Source organism: Cryptomeria japonica, chromosome 3 (genome assembly GCF_030272615.1).
Source record: "Cryptomeria japonica chromosome 3, Sugi_1.0, whole genome shotgun sequence".
Taxonomy (NCBI): domain Eukaryota; kingdom Viridiplantae; phylum Streptophyta; class Pinopsida; order Cupressales; family Cupressaceae; genus Cryptomeria; species Cryptomeria japonica.
Window position 1 is genome coordinate 507,855,602 of NC_081407.1, and position 27,060 is coordinate 507,882,661.

The 27,060-nt window shown below is 37.0% G+C and overlaps 1 protein-coding gene across 1 annotated transcript in view; it reads left to right on the plus strand.

Annotated features, from left to right (window-relative positions):
• LOC131874250 (uncharacterized) overlaps positions 1 to 27,060 on the plus strand; it is a 150,687-nt gene that overhangs the window by 5,409 nt on the left and 118,218 nt on the right. The window contains exons 2-3 of the mRNA XM_059217534.1: positions 1,752 to 2,091; positions 2,764 to 2,975. Coding sequence (XP_059073517.1) covers positions 1,752 to 2,091; positions 2,764 to 2,975 — 552 coding nt within the window. The remainder of the gene's footprint in view (positions 1 to 1,751; positions 2,092 to 2,763; positions 2,976 to 27,060) is intronic.

Sequence of the window (27,060 nt, forward strand, 5' to 3'; positions counted from 1 at the left end):
TGCAAAGTACTGTAGAAGAAAAAATAGTGCTCTGATAGACAAGAGAAAATTAGATGAAAAGGGAAAGGAAAAGGTAGATGAGATCAGAGATCAACATAAGAAGTGTGGGTAAAGAAAGATGAATCTAAGGTAGATAATGGATCTATACCTAAATCCGGTGCAAAATCTTCATTCTGTAACTAGGGATTTTGGCCTTAGGGGGAGGAAAAATCATACAAATCTTGCAGTAACCCTTGATGAGACATTTAGTCGATGGATTACAAATGAGAAAAATTGAACTTCAGTTGATATCCAAAATTTTGATGGCTGATTTTGGCATCCGGTAGTGAAACAGGGCATCCGGTTGAATATCTAAGGTGCATTTATTTCAAAGTGAAATTAGGGTTTGCAAAGTTAAAAGGGAAAATATGAGATTCATTATTAACTTTGTGGATAGTGTTTTATAGCTATAGAACAAGGTGATCAGAGAACTAAAAGTGATCCGGCGTGTGATCTAGGGCATCCGTTAATCAGTTGAGGTATTTTTTGAAGAACATTTCTAAGTTTGATTTTATGAAAATTTGAAATGGCATCCTCATCGTCCATTGCTACTCCACAAGTTGTTGAGGTCAAGGATAGACCCCATCTTGTGTTCAAGAAGCACCCCTATAAATCCATGGAGGTTGACCCGGTTGGAGCTTTCTCTTCCGTTTCGTACAAAGTATTGTATATAGATAATGTACGGGCCTATATTCATTGCCAGATCAAGGAAACCAGAAATGAAGGCATTTTGGATCTTTATACCGATAGCATCATGGATGAAATCAACAACCCCAAGCTAGAATTTGCGTAGTTACAGAGAAAGGGTTTCACTCAGTTTGTAAACTTTTCATCATTCGATGAAAATGAATGGGTGAGGTATGTATTGATCAGAATTCATGCAGAATTTATATGGCTAGACCAACCCTACAATATTACTTCAAAGGCCATTAGGGCGGTAACCTGTTTGAATCAAACCGGTGACAAGCCAGGGTTAGGAAAATTCACAAAACCTACTATCAACAAGTTAACCGGTACAGATTTTGATGGGTGTTCAATGAAGATTAGCACAATTAAGGAAGATGATGTCAAGTTTGTTGCAATGGTAATTGGTTACAAAGTGTACCAATCTAACCGACTGAATTCTGTATCCGGGATTGCCATCCATGCAACCTACTAGATGGTCAAAGAATATGCTCATTATGATTTGTCTGGTGTTTTGTTGGAGGAATTGAAAATAAATTTTAAGAAAATTATGCAAGATAAGAAGCATGTATTCAAATTTGGTTCCTTGGTTATCTGTTTGGAACTTTACTTCATAAATCAGCTCCTCGGAACCGATAGAGTGGAGTGGGATTTTGACAAACCGGTGGCCCAATAGATAAAATAGGGACTTGACAGACCTGGAAACATAGACAATCAGAATGCTGCATTGTGGGCATTCTTCAAAAAAATTTGGACAAAATGAAACAGAGAGTCAGAATTCCCAAAGAAATTATGAAGAAATATGAGGGGACATTCTGCTTCATGGTAAACAAAGATGAATGTCTCATGGAGGCGGTTCAACCCTGGATAGTATGGATAATGCCTATGGTCTATGAGGATGATGAAGATACTTTGGATTCCTACACACAACACTTGCTAAACACTCTGGTAGACACAAAAGAAGAAAGGTTCAAAACTTGCCAAGAAAAATCAATGGAGCTACACACCATGTTCACTGAATTGGCAAGGAAAAGAAAGTTACCAAGATAGTAGAGGACATTCTTGTTGAAGAAGGTCACCCCCATGAGAAAGTTAGAGTTTCTAGAGCTGCGAGGGATGCATCTGAAAAAGTGAAGAAACAAAAGACTACACCTGCTCTAGTCAAAGTAAAGGTGACAGGGTCTTCTGACACTTCAATGAAGACACCTCCTGCTAAAGTAGAACCCTCTAGTTCATCTGCAAAGGGGAAAGGTGTTCTGAGGAAGAAGCAAAAGCCCCAAATAGAGTATGTGGTAGTTTCTCTGGTGCAATCTGAAACTGAGTCAGTTGCAGACATTCCTAAGGCTCTGAAGAAAGGAGAATTTGCTAGTTATCTGGAAACCCCAATTTGGTGCTGAGAAGAAAGAGAAAAAGGAGAATAAAGAAAGGTTTGATCATGTACCGACAAGAAAGCTAAAGTGAGGAAAGAAGACAAAATATGACCTAGATGAGGCAATAGATTTCAGTAAGATGAAGACCATCCAAACAGAGTATCACATTATTCCTCCTTTTTCTACTCAAGAATTAATTGATGAAATTATTAAAGATGGAAATTTGAAGAACATTTCTATATATTATGAGAATATGGATGATAAGGATCAATGTCAGACTGAGGAAGCTATAATTTTGTACATGGATGTATTTTAGTTAAGCATTGATTGAATTAGAAAAATATCTTCCAAAATATTTGTATAGTTTAATTGATGCTAGGAGAAAATCTGCTAGCCAAATGGATAGAGAAATTCTGGAGAGTGAACTGGTCAATCAGTGCACCGGTATCACTATTGAGGAAATTGATAGATTAATTTTGTTAGCGAATAAAAAAGAATTTAGGAGAAAGCATCGAGTCAACAACTTGATGGTTGGCAGAGTTGGAGAAATAAGGAGAGAAACCAGTGCAATCTGGATGAAGTTTCTTACTAAGAATCGGCTAGTAGAAACCGTTTTCACAAAGTGAAGTCACTTAGTTGGAAAATACTTTGGTAAATAATGTAAATAAAGAGGACACTCAGGATGTTGCAGACCAACTAGTTTTGGATTCTGTTGAAGTCAAGCATGTTGAGGTGAATGATAAATCAGTTGAGGCAAAGGTTGATGTGCCAAGTGATGGCATAGGTGCACAGGAGGCACCTAAAGAAGACAAATCCGATCAAGTTGAGGCTGAGAAAGAGGAAGAAGAAAAACATGAGGAACTAGATAAAGGGAAGGGTAAGGTAATGGAGACTCCAATCCTTATGGAAATTGACAAATAAAAAATTCAAAGCCAAGGACATTTTCTGTAGTTTAATATTAGTTTTGAGAAACCATTCAGTTAGATGTCTCTGATAGAAAGGATGATTGTTTTTGTTGTTCTCCAAGTGCAAGCCAGTCAGGAGTTAGCACAATCAGAATCATAAGAGAAGATATTGATTGAGAAAATAGTTTTAGTTTTGGAACAGGTGGTACCTAAACTACAACTTGATGCTAATTCTCGTTCATCCGGTAAGATTCAAAACTTAATAGATCATATATCCACTCAGTTTGATACTTTGACTAAGGCATCAACTAGGCTGGCTATGGAGAAATTTAAAGATGCCAAAGTTCAAACATTTTTGCAAATGATTAGTAATAATAAGGCCCAACTAGATAAGGAATTAAAACTAATTGATGAGGCTTTAGTAGAAGGTGGCAAAATTTATTAGTCTTGTCTAATTTTGACCAATTTTACTACTGAGATAGACAACCAGATAGATAATTTTAAAGGACAGTTAGCTCATATTTATCAAGCTTATGATCCTATAGCTAACTTAATCAGCAATATTGAAGGCCAAATTTTGACTGTTATAGAGCAGATTAGGAATTTTGAGAAGGAGAAGGAGAGAATGATTAGGAAGATAAGTGAACTCCATAACCTAATTGGTCCTCAGTTGGACACCTTAGTGTATCATAAGATGGACTGCATTCAAAACATTTCTCAGGAGACCTATTGAGATTGAGGCTATAGAATTTCATGCTTATGTTTTGAATGGTTTTGCTTCAATTTTGGAGAAGTTGCGAGTAGGATGGAACACATATCTTGGGTTCCTTAAGATGGCATATGCAGATTTATTGAAGCATGTATAGATTTGATCATTCAGTGTGTGTATATATGTACAGGCAATTTTGATGCACACCCCATCTTTGGTATTGTTGTCAAAGGGGGAGAGATAAGGTGAAAAATGTATAGACTGGTTATGTATGGAGTGTACAGTTCGGTGATGCAGATTTTTGGATTGTTGATCTAAGGGATACCCTTAGAATTCTTTCATTCTTGATCTGATGTACAAGTTTCACAGGTTTCTACACTTATACATTTTCACAAGTGTTGCCATCAATGCCAAAGGGGGGGCTTTTTGGAAATTGACACTCATCTGGTGACTTGCGATGGTTGATTTATGGTCTAGGGTTGTCATTGATGGAAACTCTTCTTGGAGATTCGATCTGGCGATCGTGATTCATCTTATCCGAAAGCTGGATTAAACCGGTATCCAGTTAACCAGTAAAACAGGGCAATCTCAGTAATGTTTTGGTCTGGAATGATTTTCGATGATTGCGCTGATTTTGGTGGTTGATCTTATGTTCTTGGTGAATGGAAAGATCCTTAGTAAGCGTGTGAATATACTCTTTTGGATCAGTGCTATGTTTGTGTTTGAAATTGAAGCCGACTTGAAGCTACATGTTACACTTCTTGAAGCCGAATTGAAGGAGATTATCTTTGTGTAAAGACCGGATATTTAAGATTGATTTGGCAATTGATTTTTGGTGTAATACTATTGTGGCGATTAGTTAAGGTGCGATTGAGCACAATTTCACATGCACATTTGATTCACAGATAATCCGGTAGCTGAATGAGATAGAAACAAAGTATTTAGCAGAGCGAAGATAGTCAGTGATTCAATGCTTAACCAAAACTCATTCTTACATTATCAGATGCTACTTGAGAGTTTCTTTTATTGTATTTCCTCATTGTAATCAAATTGTAAGTCAGTGAGACTTCCTTGAAGGTTGTAGCCTTTCGAGCAATTGTAATTGAGTAGTGAGCTCTAGGCAGTGAGCCTGAATGCAAGTGCATTCCCCATCTATGTAATATTTATGTACTCCTGGCCATAGTATATGAATATTGTGGGTTCCAGCCCCACCATGGTTTTTCCCTTTTTAGGTTTCCACTTAAAAAATCCACTGTTATGGATCTGTGGTTTATTTGTTGCTTGTTTATGTTATTTTCTATTATGCATTGCTAACTAGAGGATAAAGAATAAATTTGTGGATTTTATTTTCGGTAGATCACCGATTCACCCCCCCTCTCAGTGATCCCTGATTCTAACAATGTCCCCTTAGGACACCATATGGTGGCATTGGGGGTCATACAGTGTCCTAAGGGAACATATGGTGTCCTATGACCCCTTAGGACACCATACAATGTTGTTAAGGGTCATATGGTATCCTAAGGATCATATGGTATCCTATGACCCCTTAGGATGTCATATGACACCTTGTAACATCCTAGTACATGAATGCACCCCTTGAGGCACCATATGACCCCTTAGGACAACATATGGTGTCTTTGGGGGTCATATGGTGTCCTAAAACCCCCTAGGACACCATATAGTGTCGTTGGGGGTCATATGGTGTCCTAATTGGTCATATGGTGTTCTATGACCCCTTTAGACACCATATGGTGGCGTTGGGAGTCATATGGTGTCCCAAGGGGACACATGGTGTTCTATGACCCCTTAAGACACCATATGACTACTTTTAAAATCCTAGTACACGACATTACCCCTTAAGGCACCGTATGACCCTTTAGGACACCATATGGTGTTGTTGGGGGTCATAAGGTGTCCTAAGGGGTCATATGGTGTTTTGTGACCCCTTAGGACACCATATGATGTTGTTGGGGGTCCTATGGTGTCCTAAGGGGACATATGGTGTCCTATGAACCCTTAAGACACCATACATGTTGTTAGGAGTCATATGGTGTCCTAAGGGGTCATATGGTGTCCTAATGGGACATATGGTTTCCTATGACTCCATATGACATCATATGACACTTAGAACACCATACAATGTTGTTAGGGGTCATATGGTGTCCTAAGGGGTCATATGGTGTCCTATAACCCCTTATGACACCATATGACCCTATTTAACATCCTAATACCAACATGACCCCTTAAGGCACCATATGACTCCTTAGGAGACCATATGTTGTCGTTGGGGGTCATATGGTGGCCTAAGGGTTTATATGGTGTTTTATGACCCCTTAGGACACCATATGACCCCTTTTAGCATCCTAGTACATGGAATGATACCTTAAGGCACCATATGACCCCTTAGGACACCATATGGTGTTGTTGGGGGTCATATGGTGTCTTAAAGGGTAATATGGTGTCTTAAGCAGTCATATGGTGTTCTGTGACCCCTTAGGACACCATATACCCCTTAGAACACCATATGACCCCTTAGGACACCATATGGTGTCGTTGGGAGTCATATAGTGTCCCAAGGGGTTATATGGTATTCCATGTCCCGTTAGGACACCATATGAACCCTTTTAACATTCTAGTACATGATATTACTCCTTAGGGCACCATATGACCCCTTAGAACACCATATGGAGTCATTGGGGTCATAAAGTGTCCTAAGGGGTCACATGATATCTTAAGAGGTCATATGGTGTTATATGACCCCTTAGGACACCATATGATGTCAATGGGGGGTCCTATGGTGTCTTAAGGGGACATATGGTGTCCTATGACCCCTTAGGACACCATAAAATGTTGTTAGCAGTCATATGGTGTCCTAAGGGGTCATATGGTTTCTTATGACCCCTTAGGACACCATATGGCCCTTTTTAACATCCTAGTACATGACATGACCCCTTAGGACACCATGTATGGTGTCATTAGGGGTCCTATGGTGTCCTAAGGGGTCACATGGTGTTCTATGACCTGTTAGGACACCATATGACCCTAGTAAATGACATTACCCTTTAAGGCACCATATGACCCCTTAGGACACCATATGGTGTCATTGGGGGTCATAAGGTATCCTAAGGGTTTATATGGTGTCCTAAGGGGCTATATGGTTTTCTATGACACCTTAGGATACCATATAGTGTCATTGGGGGTCCTATAGTGTCCTAAGGTGACATATGGTGTCCTATGACCCCTTACAACATCATATGACCCCTTAGGACAAAATGCGGTGTTGTTAGGGGTCATAGGGTGTCCTAAGGAGTCATATGGTGTCCTAATGAGTCATATAGTGTCCTATGACCCCTTAGGACACCATATGACCCTTAGGACACCATATGACCCCTTAGGACAACATATTCATATGGTGTCCTAAGGGGTCATATGGTGTCCTAATGGGTCATATAGAAGACCATGTGAGCCCTTTTAACATCCTAGCACACAAGATGACACCTTAAGGCACCATATGACCCCTTGGGACAACATAGGTGTTATTAGGGGTCATATGGTGTTCTATGACCCCTTAGGACACCACATGACCCCTTTTAACATCCTAGTACATGACATGACCCCTTAATACACCATATGACCCCTTAGGACACCATATGATGTCATTAGGGGTCATATGGTGTCCTAAGAGGTCATATGGTTCTTTATAACTCTTTAGGACACTATATGACCCCTTAGGACACCAAATGGTGTTGTTGGGAGTCATATTGCGTCCTAAGGGGACATATAGTGTCCTAAGAGGTCATATGGTGTCATATGACCCCTTTTGACATCCTAGTACATGACATGACCCCTTATGACACCATATGACCCCTTAGGACACCATATGGTGTCGTTAGGGGTCATATGGTGTCCTAAGGGGTCATAGGACACCATATGACCCCTAAGAATACCATACGACCCCTTTTAACATCCTAGTACATGACATGACCCCTTAATGCACCATATGACCCCTTGGGAAACCGTATGGTGTCTTTAGGGGTCATATGGTGTCCTAAGGGGTCATATGGTGTTTTATGACCCCTTAGGATACCATATGGTGTCATTAGGATCATGTGGTGTTCTATGATGCCTTAGGACACCAGATGACCCCTTCTAACATCCTAGTACCCATCATGACCCCTTGTGACACCATATGGTGTCCTAAGGGATCATATGGTCTCTTATGACCCCTTAGGACCTTGTATGACCCTTTTAACATCCTTATACATGACATGACCCCTTGTGACACCATATGACCCCTTATGACACCATATGTTGTCGTTAGGGGTCATATGGTGTCCTAAGGGGTAATATGATGTTCTATGACCCCTTAGGACACCATATGACCCCTTAGGGAACCATATGATGACATTGTGAGTCATATGGTGTCCTAAGGGATCATATGGTGTCCTAAAGGGTAATATGTTGTCCTATGACCCCTTAGGCTACCATATTGTGTCGTTGGGGGTCATATGGTGTCCTAAGGGACAATATGGTGTTCTATGACCCCTTTTAACATCCTAGTACATGACATGACCCCTTGTGACACCATATGGTGTCCTTGTTAATCTTAGAGGATCCGGTTAATATTGAGAGGGGGGTGAATCATTATTAGCAAAAATGAAAACTTTCAACACCAAAACAAACTTATCTAAGATTTGAAAACATTCAACACTTAAACCAATTCTTCGTAACATATTTCCTTATCAGATCTAGATAATCATTTCCACTTATGAAAACTTATTAATCAGATTAGCCATCAACTCAACTTCAGATCAACAAACACTATTACCAACTTATTAACTGACCAGAATGCTTCATCAACCTTTTAACCACTTTAAGATCGCTGATAAACAATCATAAACTGTCTTAACCAGTAATCACAAATAAAACATGAACATCACAAGAAAAACATTCCACACATGAACACCATTATTTTCACTTGGAAACCCAAATAGGGAAAAACCATGGCGAGAATTGGTACCCACAAATATTTTGCACTCTTTCAGAATGCACCCTGTTAGGAGCCAAGCTCGGTTAGAAGCTTACAATGATGCCCTGTTAGGAGAAAACCCTGTTAGGAGTCACCTGATTAAGGGATTTACCTCAGCCATGTTAGGAGATTTGATCTGTTAAGATCTACCTCGCAAGAGGATTTAGAACTCAGATATTGAGTCACCCTGTTAGGGAATTTTAGAATGTGAGACCTGTTAGGACCTACCCGGTTAAGGGATTTTAGCTGCTGTAATTGTTAGAGAACAACAATGAATGATCTGTGTATAGCACTCAACAACTTGCTTGATCAGATCTAATTAAGTTCTAAGTCTACATCACTCTGGAAGATCTTCTCACACACCTTGGTTCAGCTTCACACACTTCTCAAAATCATCGACACTTCAAAACATCAACCTTACCGACATAAATAACCTTTACAACTAGGTTGACATCAAAAACCCTAAGACTTACTACATAGATCATCACAGATCTTTATAACTCATTATAGATCATCATATGGATCATTACAATCAATTACAAATCAATATCAACCGTTGAATGATCATAAATTGTCACAGCAAGTCTATCTGATTCAAAGTCAAACCCTTAGCACATTTTGCTAAGCACTTTGCACATTCCCAAGAAATTCGCTCTCCAAACGCGCTAAAACATCTTTCAGATATATCACGCGGTTTGTGTCGCGTTATCATCAACATGTGAAGTTGATGTAGATCATCGCCAAACCAAAAATCATTACCGGTCAAGAGAATTCTTTACCAGTCCTTAAACCCTGGCAAAACTTAACAGAAATTCAAACACATGTCTTCCAATAACCATCATAGGATGTGGTTCTAGTTACATTCTCAAATCCATCATAATAGCTTATGTTTCAAACCATAAGACACCAAACATCACCAATTACATGATTCCATTAAAACTTATTTGCTTTACCGGTTAAGGTCCTAATTCTCAGTCTTGATGGTAAACCCTGTCAAACTATCAAACTCTATCTCTGGTAGACCAAATCACTTAGCCAACAAGTCAATCATCGAAAACCATCCATAAGCATCATCAAGCATCAGTTGACTCTGGTTGCCATCAATGACAACATAGATAACTAATCATGTCATCTTTCCTCTATCGGTACAATCATCCATCATCATCTCATCTTCATCAGTTATGCCAAACATGCCAACAATATCCTCCTTTGGCATTTATGGCAACACTAAATATCAATATACTCAACACATACTATTCCGCTTTGTTCTGGACCTTCTTTGCAACTCTTCTCTTCTTTGTTGCACCTCATCTGCTGATTACACTTTATCTTCAATTAAAAATCTTCTCCTGCTGATCATATATCTTCTCTTATGACTAATCATATTTCTTCTCACCCTTTAACAATAATTCCAAAGGTGCATAAGAATAAAAAATTATCAAATCTATTGTTGTTGTCTTCAACATGTCTGCAAACTCATCTAAGATACCCCCCCTGCAGAGTAGTCTGCATCTCATCAATCCAATGTGAAAAATAGTCATGAAGCCCACTGTATTGATGCATTATGCATTCTAGTTCTTTTTGAGTAGGGATCTGACCCTTAATTTACCTCTGAGATACTCAAAGGTTGTCTTCGGCAATGATTTTGTTAAAATGTCTACTAGCTGCTCTTTGCTTGTCACATACTCCATTCTGACATGTTTTTCCTGTACTCTTTCCATTAGAAAATGTTATTTCAATTCTATGTGCTTTGTTCTTGTATGTAGTATATGATTTTTTGAAATATTAATTGCACTACTATTATCGCAGTAAATAGTTACCGGTTCAGACATATCGAATTTGAATCCTTCAAGCACTAGTCTCATCTAGATTGCTTGCGTGGAATTCATTGATGCTGCAGCATACTTTGCCTCTGTTGTTGACTGAGAAACACAAGATTTCTTCTTACTTGTCCAAGAAACCAATATGCCTCCAAGAAGAAAAGCTCCACCAATAGTGCTTTTCCAGTCATCAACATTGCCTGCCCAATTTGCATCAGTAAACACATTCAAAGAAAAATTTTCTTTATAAGGATACCATAAACCATAATCTATTGTGCCTTTCAGGTACCAAAATATCCTTTTCACCACTACCAAGTGAGTCTCCTTGGGATCCTTTTGAAATATAGTAACCAATTCAACAACATGTGCAATATCTAGTCTGCTATGGATGAGATAATGCAATTTACCAATCATAGACCTGCATTCTTTCTCATCAACAAATAGTGAATCATATTGTTTAGATAACTTGCAACCTATCACCATCAGAGTACCAACCGGTTTACAATGCTCCATTGCAAATGTTTTCAACACCTCTTTGACATACTTACTCTGACAGATAAAAATTCCACCATCTAATTGCTGGACCTGCAACCCAATAAAAATTTTAATTTCACCAATAAGAGACATCACAAATTCCTTTTTCATCTCCTCAGCAAAATCCATGCATAAGTCATCATTACCACCAAAAATTATGTCATCCACAAATACTTCAGCTATCAATAATTTCTCTCCATCAGTCTTTAACTATGCGTTACTATGCTCACTGGTATGTTGGAATCCTATCTTGATCAGGTGTACATGCAACCTTTCAAACCATGCTCTTGGTGCTTGCTTCAATCCATACAGTGCCTTATGTAGTTTTCAAAGCATATCTTTTTCTTCAGACAAAGAAAATCCATCTAGTTGTTCTATGTATACTTCTTCTTCAAGGATGCCATTAAGAAAAGTTGATTTAACATCCATCTGATAGACTTTAAATCCTTTAAATGTAGCATTAGCAAGTAGCATTATTACTCCTTCCAATCTTGCCATAGGTGCAAAGGTTTCACCATAATCTTCTCCTTCTTCTTGTGCATAGCCTTTGCAAACCAATCTTGCTTTATTTCTCACAACCTTGCCTTCTTCATTTAACTTGTTTCTAAAGACCCATTTAGTTCCAATCACATTCTTATCTTTTGGTCTAGGAACAAGTGTGCATGTCTTGTTCTTCTCTATCTAATCCAACTCCTCATTCATTTCACTAATCCAATCATCATCCTTTAATGCCTCTCTTACTGTTTTCGGCTCAATAGTCGAAAATAGACAGAATTTTTCTTTGATTATTCTCCTTATTTGTGCTCCAACATGTTTATCTCCAATTATTTGTTCTTCTAAGTGATTTAAGCTGACATACATTGGAATAACCGGTTTTGGTCCCGTGATTCCTCCTTCATGTTCTTCATATTCTTCATCTTTCTCTACATTTACTGGTTGAGCACTTGTTTCTACAACATTTTTCTCATCAGTCTTCTGCACTTATGATTCTATAAACACAGCTCTTTCTTCATCTTTCTCAAGTCCAGATCTGCTAGTCTCTCCATATTTCTCAAGGAGTTCATCTATCTTCACATTAGCACTGTCAATGATCTTTTTAGTTCTCTTGTTATAACATTTAAATGTCTTACTCTTTGTAGACTAGCCAAGAAAAAGGCCTTCATCACACTTAGACTAAAACTTTTCAGTGTAATCATCTCTCTTAATGTAACATTTACTCCCAAATTTTTTGAAATAACTTACACTAGGAGTCTTTCCATGGCATAATTCATAAGGTGTTTTGTTATTACCTTTTTTGATAAGTACTCGGTTCAAAGTATAGACAACCATGTTGAATGCTTCTCTCCAAAACATCTTCAGTACTTCACCTTGAATTATCATGGTTCTAGCAGCTTCAACAACTCTTCTATTTATTCTCTCTACTATCCCATTCTCTTGTGGAGTTCTAGGAGCTGACATCTGCCTTTTAATTCCCCGTTCATCATAGAACTTCACAAACTCATCAGAAGTAAAATCACCTCCCCGGTCAAATCTTAAATATTTTAGATTATTCCCGGTATCTTTCTCAACAAGAGATTTAAATGCTTTAAACTTACTGAATGCCTTAGACTTTTCTCTCAAAAAAGTTACCCACATCATTTTGGAATAATCATCAGTAAAGATCATAAAATACTTATCACAAAAATAGCTCTTAGTCCTCATAGGACCACAAAGATCAGTATGAACTAGATCAAGAATATTCTCTAAAGAAAAAGACTTACTCTTAAAATATATAGAGGTCATCTTACCCATCTGACAATCCTTGCATAACACATTGTCCGGTTTCACAAGCTAGGGCAAACCTCTCACAATACTTGACTTACTAACTTTAATCAAATTGTCAAAATTGACATGACAAAATCTCTTACATTAGTATTCAATATTCGCCACAACTAGTTGTCTTCAATATTCACCACTAAACAATCATTTACATTAGTATTCAGATGAAATAGATTAGCTTTAGTCTGCTTCCCAGTAGCAATGAATTCTCCATGATTTCCAAGAATCATGCGCACTCCACTTTTGAACTCAAGTAGATATCCCTTATCATTAAGTTGTGAAACACTCAAGAGGTTATGCTCTAGTCCTTCAACAAAAAAGAAATCATCTGCATTACTCTTCCCATTTAATGAAATTGATCCTTTACCTTTAACCATGCAGGGAGAGTTATTACCAAATCTTACACAACCTCCATCAAACTCTTCAAGGGATAAGAACTTACTTTTGTCACCGGTCATGTGGTGTGAGCAACCACTATCTATTTTCCATTCATCCTTGTTATCCATGTGAGACACCAAAGCCTTCTCATCAGTCATATCCTCCTTCACAACAACAAATACTATCTCCTCATTGTCATCTTCTTCCAATTCATCATTGGTCACACCTTCATCCACTGCAACATAATAATGTTTCTTGCCTTTTCCTTTGAATCTCCTAAACTTTTCTTTCTTATCAGTGTTAGGGCAGTTAGCAGCTATGTGTCCAATTTTACTACACGAGAAACATTTCAAGGGTAATTTACCTTTATATTTACCTCTTCCTCTAGGGAATATTTTAGCCAGTAATGCCTCAAGTTCCATCAGATGATCTTCACCATCACCATCACCTCTGCTACCACCATGACTAGACCTATAGTCATGATTATGAAAAACATCTTTTCCTTTCCTTGTTGATGTACTGGTTACAAAAGCCTTAAAATCAGATTCAGAAGGTTTGGAAATACTATTATCAAAACTGTTTAGTTCAAATGCAGTGAACTTTCCAATTAGAGAGTCAACAGTGACTTTATCTTTTGAAATGGATCTCAGTTCTTGAATAGAAGACACTCTGATAGAATACTGTGGTAAAAGAGTTCTAAGAATTTTACTAAAAATAGTATCATCTTCAATCTTACCTCTAGCACTCTATATACCACCTACAACTTCCTTAATCCTTTGTCCATATTGAGCTATGTTCTCACCATCATCCATTTTCATATCATCAAATTTTTCTCTCAAACTCTCTTCCTTTGCCCTTTGTACATGTTCATCTCCTCCATAAATTTAATTTAATTTCTCCCATACTTCATTTGTAGTTTCTAATCCGTGAAGATCAATATACACAGAGTCAGACAAAGTACTTACAATTACTTCAAGAGCCTGAATATTTTCCTGTTGTTCTTTGAGTTCATCTGGTGTCATGGGACTGGTAGTAGGAGCAACATACTTGGTTGTCACATGATTCTAATACTGTGAACCCATTCCTTTAATGTAGATCTTCATTCGATCACTCCATATCCAGTAGTTGTCCTTGGTAAACTTGGGACTGTCCTTCTTCATCATCTTTCACATAATCTTTCCCTCAAGTTGTTAGGCTTTCTACACATAGAGGACCAATACTCTGATACCAATTGTTAATCTTAGAGGATCTGATTAATACTGAGAGGGGGGGTGAATCAGTAATAGAAAAAACTGAAAATTTCAACACCAAAATAGACTTATCTTGATAACTCAATGATGAAAAGTGAGTACCAAACCGGTACTGAGAGGGGGGGGTGAATCAGTATAGACACAAAAACTTTTCCTAAACTGGTTTGACTGCAAACAGTGCACTTGACAGACAAACACTAATACCAGTCTAAACCAAATTACTACCGATTAAACATAATGAGACTGTGAAAGACATAAACTGACAACACTTAGCTTTCCATACAATCTACTCCTTCATTTCCACTCCATCCTTATGCATAAATAGATAATCTATCATCAGAGATACAATAATTTACTAGAATAACATGATTCACCACTAAACAAGAAATAACAAAACATCACATGAAAGAGGCATCACACATGACACACATATTTTTCACGTGGAAACCCAACTTGGAAAAACCACGATGGGGATGAATACATACAAGCTGTTTTTGAACTCTTTAGAAGTCCGCTCTATTAGGAGCCTAGTCCGATTAGGGACTGTTACAATAGGTTATGTTAGGAACCGATCTTGTTAGGGTTCACTCGGTTAAGGGATGTCTAGAATACCCAGTTAAGGGTTAAACCCTATTAAAGGTTACCTTGTTAGAGGATTTTATGAACTCAATGGCTTTGAGTCACCCTGTTAAAGGATTTATAGCAAGCTGGTTAAAGCTACCCTGTTAAGGGATTTTCCAATTGTTGAAGTGATTAGAGATCAACAGGTATTACAATGATCTAGTAATAGCACTCAATGCCAATGCAGATCCGTTTTAGTTCCTTCCTTCTGCACACACACTTTGCAGGTATCAATTCTCTTATTTGGTCTAGCAAGAATCACATATCTCTGCACTTAGATACACACACAACATTTGCCAACAACCTCAACATGAAACAAAACATCGACCTTATAGGAAACAGATAGGTCGAGAGCATAAACCCTAAACCCTAAACATTTAGGCTGAGCAATTCAGTTGGTTCAATCTTGACCATTGAACACTTTGCATTTGAATACAATGGTCTTGAATAGATCTCAAGACATTCTCCATCGTTCGTTCTTCACCGCTTCTTGGAGGCGATAACCCATCACGCATTCTTCATTGTTTGTAGGGACTTCACACATTCCTGAGGTAGATAGGATCAATCCCCTTCATGCAAGATCCTTCACATGGACGAGGCTGATGTAGCAACATGATCTAATCTCCATTACAATGTTAACTCATCACACAATGCCATCGCTTGAATCACATAGGCTCGAAACACTTCAACTGGAAACCCTGAGGCTGGGACTACCAACCAGTAGTCATACCATATTAAACCTTGATAGAAAACATTCCATATACCGGTTCACTTGGAGAAACGTACTGCTTCACCTTTTGCACATATACCCGTTCAGTTTGCCAGTTGCTTAGCTTCAATAAACCGGTTCACTCTTCAACATATTACCGGTTCACTCTTCAGCATATTACCGGTTCTCTCTTCAACATATTGACATAAATGACAACACAATATCATCATGTCAACATACTCTCCACATATGCCAACATATCTCAGATCTGAAAACATTCAACACTTAAACCAATTCTTCATAACAAATTTTCTTATCAGATCTAGATAGTCATTTCCACTTATGCAAACTTATTAATCATATTAGCCATCAACTCAACTTTAGATCAACAAACATTATTACCAACTTATTAACTGATTAGAATGCTTCATCAACCATTTAACCATCAATACCGATAACCACTTTAAGATCTCTGATAAACAATCATAAACTGTCTTAACCAGTAATCACAAATAAAACATGAACACCACAAGAAAAGCATTCCACACATGAACACCATAATTTTCATGTGGAAACCCAAATAGGGAAAAACCATGGTAGAAATTGGTACCCACAAATATTTTGCACTCTTTTGGAATGTGCCCTGTTTGGAGCCAAGCCCGATTAGAAGCTTACAATGATGCCCTGTTAGGAGTTACCCAGTTAAGGGATTTACCTTAGCCCTGTTAGGAGCTTTGATCTGTTAGGATCAACCTCGCAAGAAGATTTAGAACTCATATATTGAGTCACCCTTTTAGGGGATTTTACAATGTGAGGCTTGTTAGGACCTACCTCATTAAGGGATTTTAGCTATTGTAGTTTTTAGAGAGCAATAATGAATGATCTGTGTATAGCACTCAACTGCTTGCTTGATCAGATCCAATTAAGTTCTAAGTCTGCATCACTCTGGTAGATCTTCTCACACACCCTGGTTCATCTTCACACACTTCTCAAAATCACCAATAATTCAAAACATCAACCATACTGACATAAATAACCTTTACAACTAGGTTGGTATAAAAAACCCTAAGAATTACTACATAGATCACCACAGATCTTTACAACTCATTACAGACCATCATATGGATCATTACAATCAATTAAAAATCAATATCAGTCATTTAATGATCATAAATCGTCACAACAAGTTGATCTGATACAAAGTTAAACCCTCAGCACATTCCGCTAATCACTTTGCACATTCCCAAGAAATTCGCTCTCCAAACGCGCCAAAACATCTTTCAAACACATCACGTGGTTTTTGTCGTGTTATCATCAACATGTGAACTTTATGTAGACCACCACCAAACCAAAAATCATTACCAGTCAAGAGAATTCTTTACCGGTCATCAAACCCTTCTTAAACCCTGGCATAACTCAACAAAAATTCAAAACATGCCTTCCAGTAACCATCATAGGATGCGGTTCAAATTACTTACTCAAATCCTCATAAAAGCTTATGTTTCAAACCACAAGACACCAAACATCACCAATTATCTAATTCCATCAAAACTTATCTGCTTTACCGGTTAAGGTCCTAATTCTTAGTCTTGTTGGTAAACCTTATCAAACTGTCAAACTCTATCTCCGGTAGACCAAATCACTTAGCCAATAAGTCAATCATATAAAACCATCTGTAAACATCATCAAACATCAGTTGACCCTGGTTGCCATAAATGACAACACAAATAACTGATCATGTCATCTTTCTTCATCAGTTATGACAAACATGCTAATAGTCCTAAGGGGTCATATGGTGTCTTATGATACCTTAGGATCCAATATGACCCTTTTAACATCCTTGTACATGACATGACCCCTTGTGACACCATATGACCCCTTAGGATACCATATGTTGTCGTTAGGGGTCATATGGTGTCCTAAGGGTTCATATGGTGTCCTAAGGGGCAATATGGTGTTCTATGACCCCTTAAGACACCATATGGTGTCTTTGGGGGTCATATGGTGTCCTAAGGGGTCATATGGTGTCCTAAAGGGTAATATGGTGTTATATGACCCCTTAGGATACCATATGGTGTCGTTGGCGGTCATATGGTTTCCTAATGGGTGATATAGTATTTTATGACCCTTTAGGACACGATATGACCCATTAGGAGACCATATGACCCCTTTTAACATCCTAGTTCATGACATGACCCCTTATGACACCATATGACCTTTTAGGACACACTATGGTGTCGTTAGGTGCCAGATGGTGTCCTAATGTGTCATATGGTATCCTATGATCCCTTTGGACACCATATGACCCCTTTTAACATCCTAGTGCACGCCATGACCCCTTATGACACCATATGACCCCTTAGGACAATATGATGTCCTAATGACCCCTTAGGACACCATATGACCCCTTTTAACATCCTAGTGCACGACATGACCACTTATGACACCATATGACCCCTTAGGACAATATGATGTCCTAATGGGTCATATGGTATCCTAAGTGGTCAAATGGTGTTCTAAGGGGTCATATAGTGTTATAACACATGTGTGGGCCCTTAGGACCCATATGACCCCTAATGACACTGTATGACCCCTTAAGACACCATATGACCCCTTTTAATATCCTAATACATGACATGACCCCTTATGACAACATATGACCCCTTGGGACAATATGGTGTCCTAATGGGTCATATGGTGTCCTAAGGGGTCATATGGTGTTCTAACACATGTGTGGGCCATTAGGACACCATATTACCCCTAACAACACCATATGACCCCTTAGGACACCATATGACCCCTTTTAACATCTTACTACATGAGATGACCCCATTCATATGGTGTCCTAAGGCGTCATATTTTTTTTTCTAACACATGTGTGAGCCCTCTTGACATCATATGACCCCTAATGACACCATATAGCCCCTCAGGATACCATATGACTCTTTTGGACCGTATGATGTCCATATGGTGTCCTGAGGGGTCATTTGCTATTCTAAGACATGTGTTGCCCCTTACGACCGCATATGTCACCTAACAACACCATGTGACCCCTTAGAATACCATATGACCCCTTATGACACCATATGACCCCTTAGATCACTATATGACCCCTTACGACACCATATGATCCCTAACAAAAAATATTAATAATATATTTTAATATACAGATTTATATATTATAGTATTAATATATAACTTGTTTATTATTTATTGATATATTGAATATTATTTTATTAATATATTGAATATTATTATATTAATATATTATATATTAATATATAATATTAATATATATTTTTAATATATAATATTAATATATTGATATTAATATATCAATATTAATATATATTAATAATATCCGATTTCTCTGACAAAAATTTGACAATTTAAAATTTGGCTCAGGACTGCTTTAGGATTTGGCTTGGAAATGCCAAGCCTGGAAAGTCAATGGAAAAACATGTTTTTCAGGGTTCCTTATTTTTCCAGACTTCGCCTTGGTGGCTGACGACTATTTTTTTAATCCAAAATTGATAAAATGAAAAGAGTTTTTAAAGGGCATTCTCAAACTTCCAACAATATAAGGTTTGCCTTATTTTGACTTTAATAAATAATTTATTTATTTTCTAATTGAATTTTGACTAAAGTCCTGATTGATAGGCTAATAGTAAAACACCCATAACTTCCAAATAGTATCACATTTTTAAAATCTGAAACATGCGTAACATTCTATGCTTCATCTATTATAGGATAATTTTTTTTTTGAATTTCAATAAGTTTAGACCTGTTGGTTCCCAAAACCACAGATTGGAAAACCAAAAGACTTTCCAAATCCTCAAGTAGTCCAATCAGCCTTGGCCAACGAACAGGGATGGTCAAAGACCAAATCCCTCTGCACTTAGGCTCCACTGAACCTAGGTGGGTATGCCTCTTCCTCTCAAGAACAAAAGAAGTTATTTATAGTGGATTTAAACCTTTTAGCAAGTTTACACAACTGGCAAATTATTGTTCTGCATCTATGCTTTATTATGTGCTTTAAGTGAATGCTTTGAAAAGAAATAATTGTGAATGTATATTGAGAATGAGATTGCTTTTAGGATTTAAATGAAATCTGCATAGATCAGTTCATTTAGGATTTGGGAAGAATGTTTCTCTATCAAGGACCTTGAATGCATACAAATCAAAACCTTAAAAGATCAATAACAAACCAGTGCCTCTATCCAGGGATATATATGACACTTTGTGGACAAAATATCTTATCAACTCAAGAGACAATTTCTCATCAACTATGAAGGTTTAGTATGCGTTACACAAACAATAGGAACTCAATCTTTCACTTAATGCAATGACATGTGATTTACATCATAGAAAATTTATAAACAGATTTATCAAGAGGACAAAAATAATCATCAACACAAAAGTATACACAATATTTGGAAAAAGAAACAATGAACCTTGTATATTAATCTTCAGGAAATAATTGCATACATAAGCTACACTTGCAGATACTCCATTACAAATTGCTTGCACAAAATGATACTTCTTCTTCCTATAGACTTATCTAATACAAAATGATATTCAATCCTTACAACAGTATCTTGTTCTTATGACTCCCTATAAGTATGTGAATCAAAAGGCATATATGAAAGGACACACCCTTTCATACACAGAAGGGAGTTACAAACAGTTTCCTTGCAAAGGACACACCCTTTGGTTTAATAAATAATTACAAATGAGAATCCTTAAAAATACTAAATGATACTTAAATCACGTGTCTTTTATTCTCCGCCTTGATAAAATTCTTCACCAAATATCCATCATCTTCTCATTATCTCCTGTACACAAGATAAGCCAATCAGATTCCTTGATTTAAAATTTAAAAAATATTCCACCTTAGCTTTTAGTTTCAAAAGTCAATAATCTTTATTTCCTTATACTTGTTTAAAATAATTCATTTAAATCAAAGTATTTCCATCTTTAAGAAAATAATTTTGCGAACATAATTTATATAAAATAATGCTTTATCCTAAAATATATATTCAAAGCACTTATTTAGGATAGATATACATAAATTTCATCTTTAACGCATATTCAAATAATACATAAGGCAGTGTGATACAATAAGAAATACTTTCCTTTTATCATTCTTTCGGCCAAACTTCCTCCCTCGATGAGTTGTCCTCATGTCTTATCGATTCTGTAGTTTCATCGATACCTTTTATTTTCAATGGGACCGCTTCTTATTTTTTTGATGAACTTCATCTTGATGAAACTGCTGCTTTCGGTGAGTCCTTTTAGAGATCCATTGCAATGTAGGTTTGTTCAATAAGTCATTTTTTGATGACATGCCACCTGACTGCCACTTCAGCTGCTAACTCATCTTGACCAGACCCAACATTTCACTTTGGTTCCTCTTTGTCGCTAATCCATGATAGATATTGATTGTGCAACTTTCCATAAAGGAATAGCGATATCTGTTGGATCTTCCATGATCTTCTCACTCTTTATCTCAGCCTTTTGTTTATGTGCTTTGCCACATGTTATTTCTGAATTGTTTTGCGATTTCATCTGGGCACCACTTCATTTGTCGGGCCCACCATGTGTCACCTCTAGATTGGCTCCAAGGTCTCTATCTTGCTACCTTAGCATGACCTCACTAATCACCAGAATAAAGCTCTCCTTTGTCGCCTAGCCACTAGTGGTTAGTTGCAAAGTCATGGTGGGTAACTGACAAGCAGTTTCACATCACGATATAGTGACAATCATCGATCTCCTTTAGACCTGCCAGCTCTTTATCTCCTCTGAACTACTTCCTTAGCAGGCCCCACCACTCGATCGCCATGTCACAGCGAATAAGCATCACACATCTTCCGATCGCGGTATAAGGACCACCATTGGATCAACTCGGCCGATCGTCTGATCTTCCATATTTGCTCGACCTTTAACTTTGCTTGAGTGACTCTCTCTTCTCTTTGTCCACCTATGTCGTGTGTCACCCTTTGGTTCGCTCATGGATCCACCTACCCACCACTTGGACCTGCTAGGTGACCGCCACTTGGTCGCCACTTCGACTGCCACTGGACGCCATCAGCTTTGCCACTTCATCCGCCACTGGACCTGGGTTCTTCTTCTACGCTCTGCCATGTGGCACATCTTGTTTCACTTGCAGATCCACCAAGATGACACCTCATCTGCCACCTTGGCAGTCGCTATGTCACGGGAGATATAGGTCATGCAACTTTCTATCGTGGTATAGCGACCGCCCTTGGATCAATTTCAAACTTGCATTCTCATTATCCTCCCCTTTTCCGCACATGCTTTGTCGCCAAGTCACGGGGAAAAACCATCGTGCATCTCTATCTTGCGGTATAATGACGGTCGTCAGATCTTCTGCGATCATCGTTGGATCTACCCAAATTGTTCAATCTTTAATTTGTCCCTTTGTTGTAAAATTTGGGTGCTTTGAGATGCATGTGTATGTGGGGGGCCCACCAGTGCTGAGCTAGCACTTTCCAAAAGCCTTCTAGCTCTTGAAACTAAGTATACATGCAGCCTTATATTTAAATATATTAAACTCCCTCTGCACAACCAATGTGGGATAAATGGTCTATGCCTGGTGACTAAAACCGCTTGGAAAGTTCTTTAGCCCTTTTCTCTGTCTGCAACCATGCAACCCCCTCTAGCTCATGATAGGGAAGATTTAGGCTTAACACCTACCCATTGCCTTTGCTTGGAAGCTTCTAATGCCAGGTCTACTGCTCCATCTATGTAGGCTCGGAGGACTAGCAATGCCATTCATGAGGCATTTAATATTTTGGTTAGCTCCATTTTCTTTAGTTATGATCCTGCATATGAGACACCAATAGTAAATGCTCATATGATAGGAAAAAATGCATCCATATATAGCACAAAATATTTTGTAAAAATATGTGCTAACAGTGGCTCTTTTTTGGGATGTATGTTCTCTTTAAGGACATAGCAAGATCCTAGTTATCTCTGGAAAGTAGACCAAAATAAAAATTGAAAACATATAACAGAAAACAAGAGAAAAAACTATATTACTATAATACAAGAAATACTCTCTGATCATCAAGAGAAGAAATGCTTGAGGTATTGAGCATGGATTGGAATTTCCAGCACTTCTCCATCAATATCTTGCAAGTTATATGATTTTTTTCCACCTTATTAAAAAATGATATAAGGTCCTAGCCAGAGTGCATCAAATTTTCCATGTTTTCCTTTGTCTTGGTCTTTGGCATTCCATTTTAGTATCCATGCTCCCTCCTCAAAAGTTCTGTCATAAGCCCTTTTATCATGTAAAGCCTCAACCACTTGTTGCCTTTGAATGTTTCTTTCCTAAGCCTCTTTTCTACATTCATCCAACTTAGCCAAAGCCATCAATCTGTCCCCCTTAAAGTTTACTTCTTGTAAAAATTCCTCTGTAACAAATATATAAACTGGGAGCAAATTACTCAAAGGTAATCTTGCTTCTTTGCCATACACAAACTCATATGGAGCAAATCCTGTGGGCTTCTTGACTGCCACTCTATCAACCCATACTGCTAATATCAATTTTGAATCCCAAGCTATTTTATTATCACCCAACATCCTTTTGACAATCTTCAACAAGTTTTTATTGCTGGATTCTGCTTGTCCATTTCCTTGGAGATGGTAAGGTGATGAATAGGACAAAGTGATGCTATAATTTTCACAAAAATCAAAGAAATCATTGGATCTAAAACACATCCCATTATCTACCATAATTTTATGAGGTACCCCAAATCAAGTAAGAATGTTTTCCAAAAGAAACTTTATCACAACTTTGTTGGTAGCCTGTCTTGTGGGAATGGCTTCAACCCACTTAGTAAAATAATCAGTAGCCACCAAAATCCATTTATGCCCACCACTAGATTTGTTTGCTATTTCCCCTATGAAGTCAATATGTAGTACCCCTTCTCGATCGAACTTATTAGACTGATATTTTGTTACAGTTTACTATTCAGTTGACACTTTATTGCTCAACATTATTCAGACGTATTTGATATTATTTCATGTTTATTTGGATATTAGATGCATGAGTTATTTTCAGTATTTCAGTACTGGTGATTTGTAGTATTTCATGGATTATTGCTTTGTACTGACATCTTACTTTATCTAGGCGATGTGTCATATATATGTTGCGTGTCTGCGATTGTATTGGATGCAAGGGGACGATTTTCCTTCACTCATTTCGGTGAGATAGGGAACGTCGTGATTCTCCTTCATCGGTGTGTGTGCCATCTATTCTATATTTATATGCATGCATGTGTGATTCGATGATGCAGGATATTGCAGGTACAAGTATCGGGTAGGTACGGGGTATCGTCTCCACCTAGCTTCATAGGTCTGAGCGTGCCTTATATGTTCGATGGGAGTGGAGGAGATAGCTGTTGACCCTAGTTTTTATCCTCAGTCTACTTTTGTGAGTGTCATCAGTCGGTCGTCCATCCCTTTTTGTTCGACCTTCGAGTCTTCTTGCATTTTCTCGATTTGCGTGCCATAGTGGTTCGATTATTTATTTAAGTTTAAGTTGTCACTCATTGTTGGTATAAGCAATTTATTCATTATTATGCCTTTATGTCTTGAACCTAGCTTATTTGGTTAATTTATTAGATTTAAATCTATAGTTGTTTTATTTTGGAAAAGTAATCATGTTTAAATCAAATGGAAGAAGTAAGATAAATAAAGTTAATTGCTTTTAGAAAAACAAAATAAAGTTAAATTATTGATTTCTATTTTAGTTGAAAAGTTGATTAAATTTCTAAATGTGAGAAATGTATTTTTTTTCAAAAAAAAGAAATTCCCATTTATTTTTGGAGGAATATGGAAAAAAGTCAATTGTTTTTATTTAAATGTTTTTTAATAGAAAAATATTTCAACCTAAAAGATTAGGTTAAAATATTTTTCCTATTTACCCTTGTAAATATTTTTGGAAAGATATGCTTGTTTGGAGGAGAAAACAAATGCTGGAAAAATTTCTTGGAAGGAGGATTTTGGGTTTTGATTTGGCTTGGAATTTTGTTGAAGCTCACAATTTCTTCTTGGGAACTCTAGAGGTTGGTTGAATTCTTCTTGTTTATTTTTAAAAAAATCCATGCTTCTTTCCAATTTCTGATTGTTGTTAAAAGTTTGGTTTTATGAGTATTGGGTTATGAATTTTTGTTTACCATGAGATTGTTGAAAAAAAAATCCCATCAATTTGGTTATCAAATTTCAATCTCAGACTCTCCCAAAGTAATTTCATAATTTAAATTTTGTTCTTCATTTTGTTTATGCAAGAAATTCATTGTTCCTGGTGTTTGTAGTTGGGTTATTTTTGTGTTTTTGAGTAGAGATATGCTGGCAAAATTTTGCCAAGTTTTTCCCCAAATAATTTCTTCCTGGTAATTTCCAATTGGGGAAAATTTTGAATTAAATTCTTCTTGTTTCATTCTGGTTTGGGCAAAATCCCAATTGGGGGATGGCAATGAGTTTATTTCCCAGCCAATTTGTATTTAGGAATGAATTTGTTTGTTTTGAGAAATTATTTCCTATCTCTGTTTTGTCTCAGAGATTTCCTTGCTGGTAAAAAAATTGTATTACCAGTGATTAAATTTAATATTTCTTCTTGTTCTAAATTTTGTTTCAAAATTAAATTGGAGATTGGGTTAATATTTTAACAGAGATAAAAATCCCTGTATTTCAATTTTTACACATTGAAATTAACAGAGTTTTTATTAAAAAATGTTTAATAGAAAAAAAAAAAAAAGTAAAAAAATTAAATTTAATATGGGGTTTGGGGTGGTGGCAGGGAGCTGGGCTCAACCCAGCCCATGCACCCCTCTCCCTTGCAGCAGTAGGCTGTGTCCCCATACTGGGGTTAGCAGCAGCACTTGCTGCCGTGGAGGCCTTGGGCCCCACGAGTTATGTTGTTTTAATTTTTTTTTTCATATTTTTTTTTAGTTTAAAAAAAAAAAATATAAATATTAAAATAATAATATAATATAAATGTTAGAAAATAATATAAAAGTTAAAAAAATTACTAAATATTGATGTTATTTTAAAATAATAATAATAATAATGTTATTTAATATTAAATAATAATATTAATATTATTTATTATTAATGATAATATTAATGTTAATTAATATTAATTTTATTTAAGTTATTGGTTTTATTTTATTTTTTTGTATTTTGAAAGAAAAATATAGAAGTAAAATAAAAGTTATTATTAACTTTGGGAATAATTGTGTTAACGGTGTAAATTAAATATCATTTTTCTTTATATAAGTAATGTAATATAATCATATGATATTATATTCAATGAATATATATTATATTGGGATTATTTTATATATCTGTTTAAATTTGATTTAAATGTTGACTTGGTTATGGTCGATTTGGGTAGATTATAATTTAATCATAATCAATTGATTGGGGGTTTAAAATTTTAAATGTGGTTCCAATTCAACCTTATTAGACATGTGACTTCATCGTTTCTTTATGTTAAATAGATGCGATTTCTTTATTTCCAGAAATCTTTATTGCAAGTATTTTATGTTGTTGACTGCTTAAAAGAAAGATTGCTTGTGTAGGATCTTGTGTTAATAATATTTGCAGTCTAGTTGTTTAAATGTCATTGCAATATTGTTAAAGTTGTCATTATGTCGTTGATGTTTACCCCTTAGTCAGGTGTCGATGTTTAAACCCTGAGGATGTGAGCCATGATGTGTTATGTTCCTAATGGTCAATCCTGGGTTTGTGATTGTGAGTCCTTCACCTGTGTAATGTCAGGATTAGATATGGCTGTCAGTTTTGCCATAGAGTTCTCATAGAGAGTCCTATCCTGTTAGTGTCCTAGTAGAGAGAGTGGCTTTCGGGCAGGGGCCGAACCCAAAGTGGATGGCAGGATAACCCCTCAAAAGTCAGCTATTAAGTGATAACCTAATAACTTGATTAGGGGGTGGGTAGTTATTAAATTAATTAAGATAATGTACCCCACACACAGTTGAGTGCTTGTATAGGATCAAGGTGTTTGGGAAGGCCTGAAATGACAAACCTACCGCCTTGTCCTCACAAAAGGTTGGTAGGGTCCGCATGATGCTTAGATGGAGCCAAGGGTTCGGGAGAGGTTACCAGGATAACCCAAGATGGGGGTCAGGACCTATGGAGACCT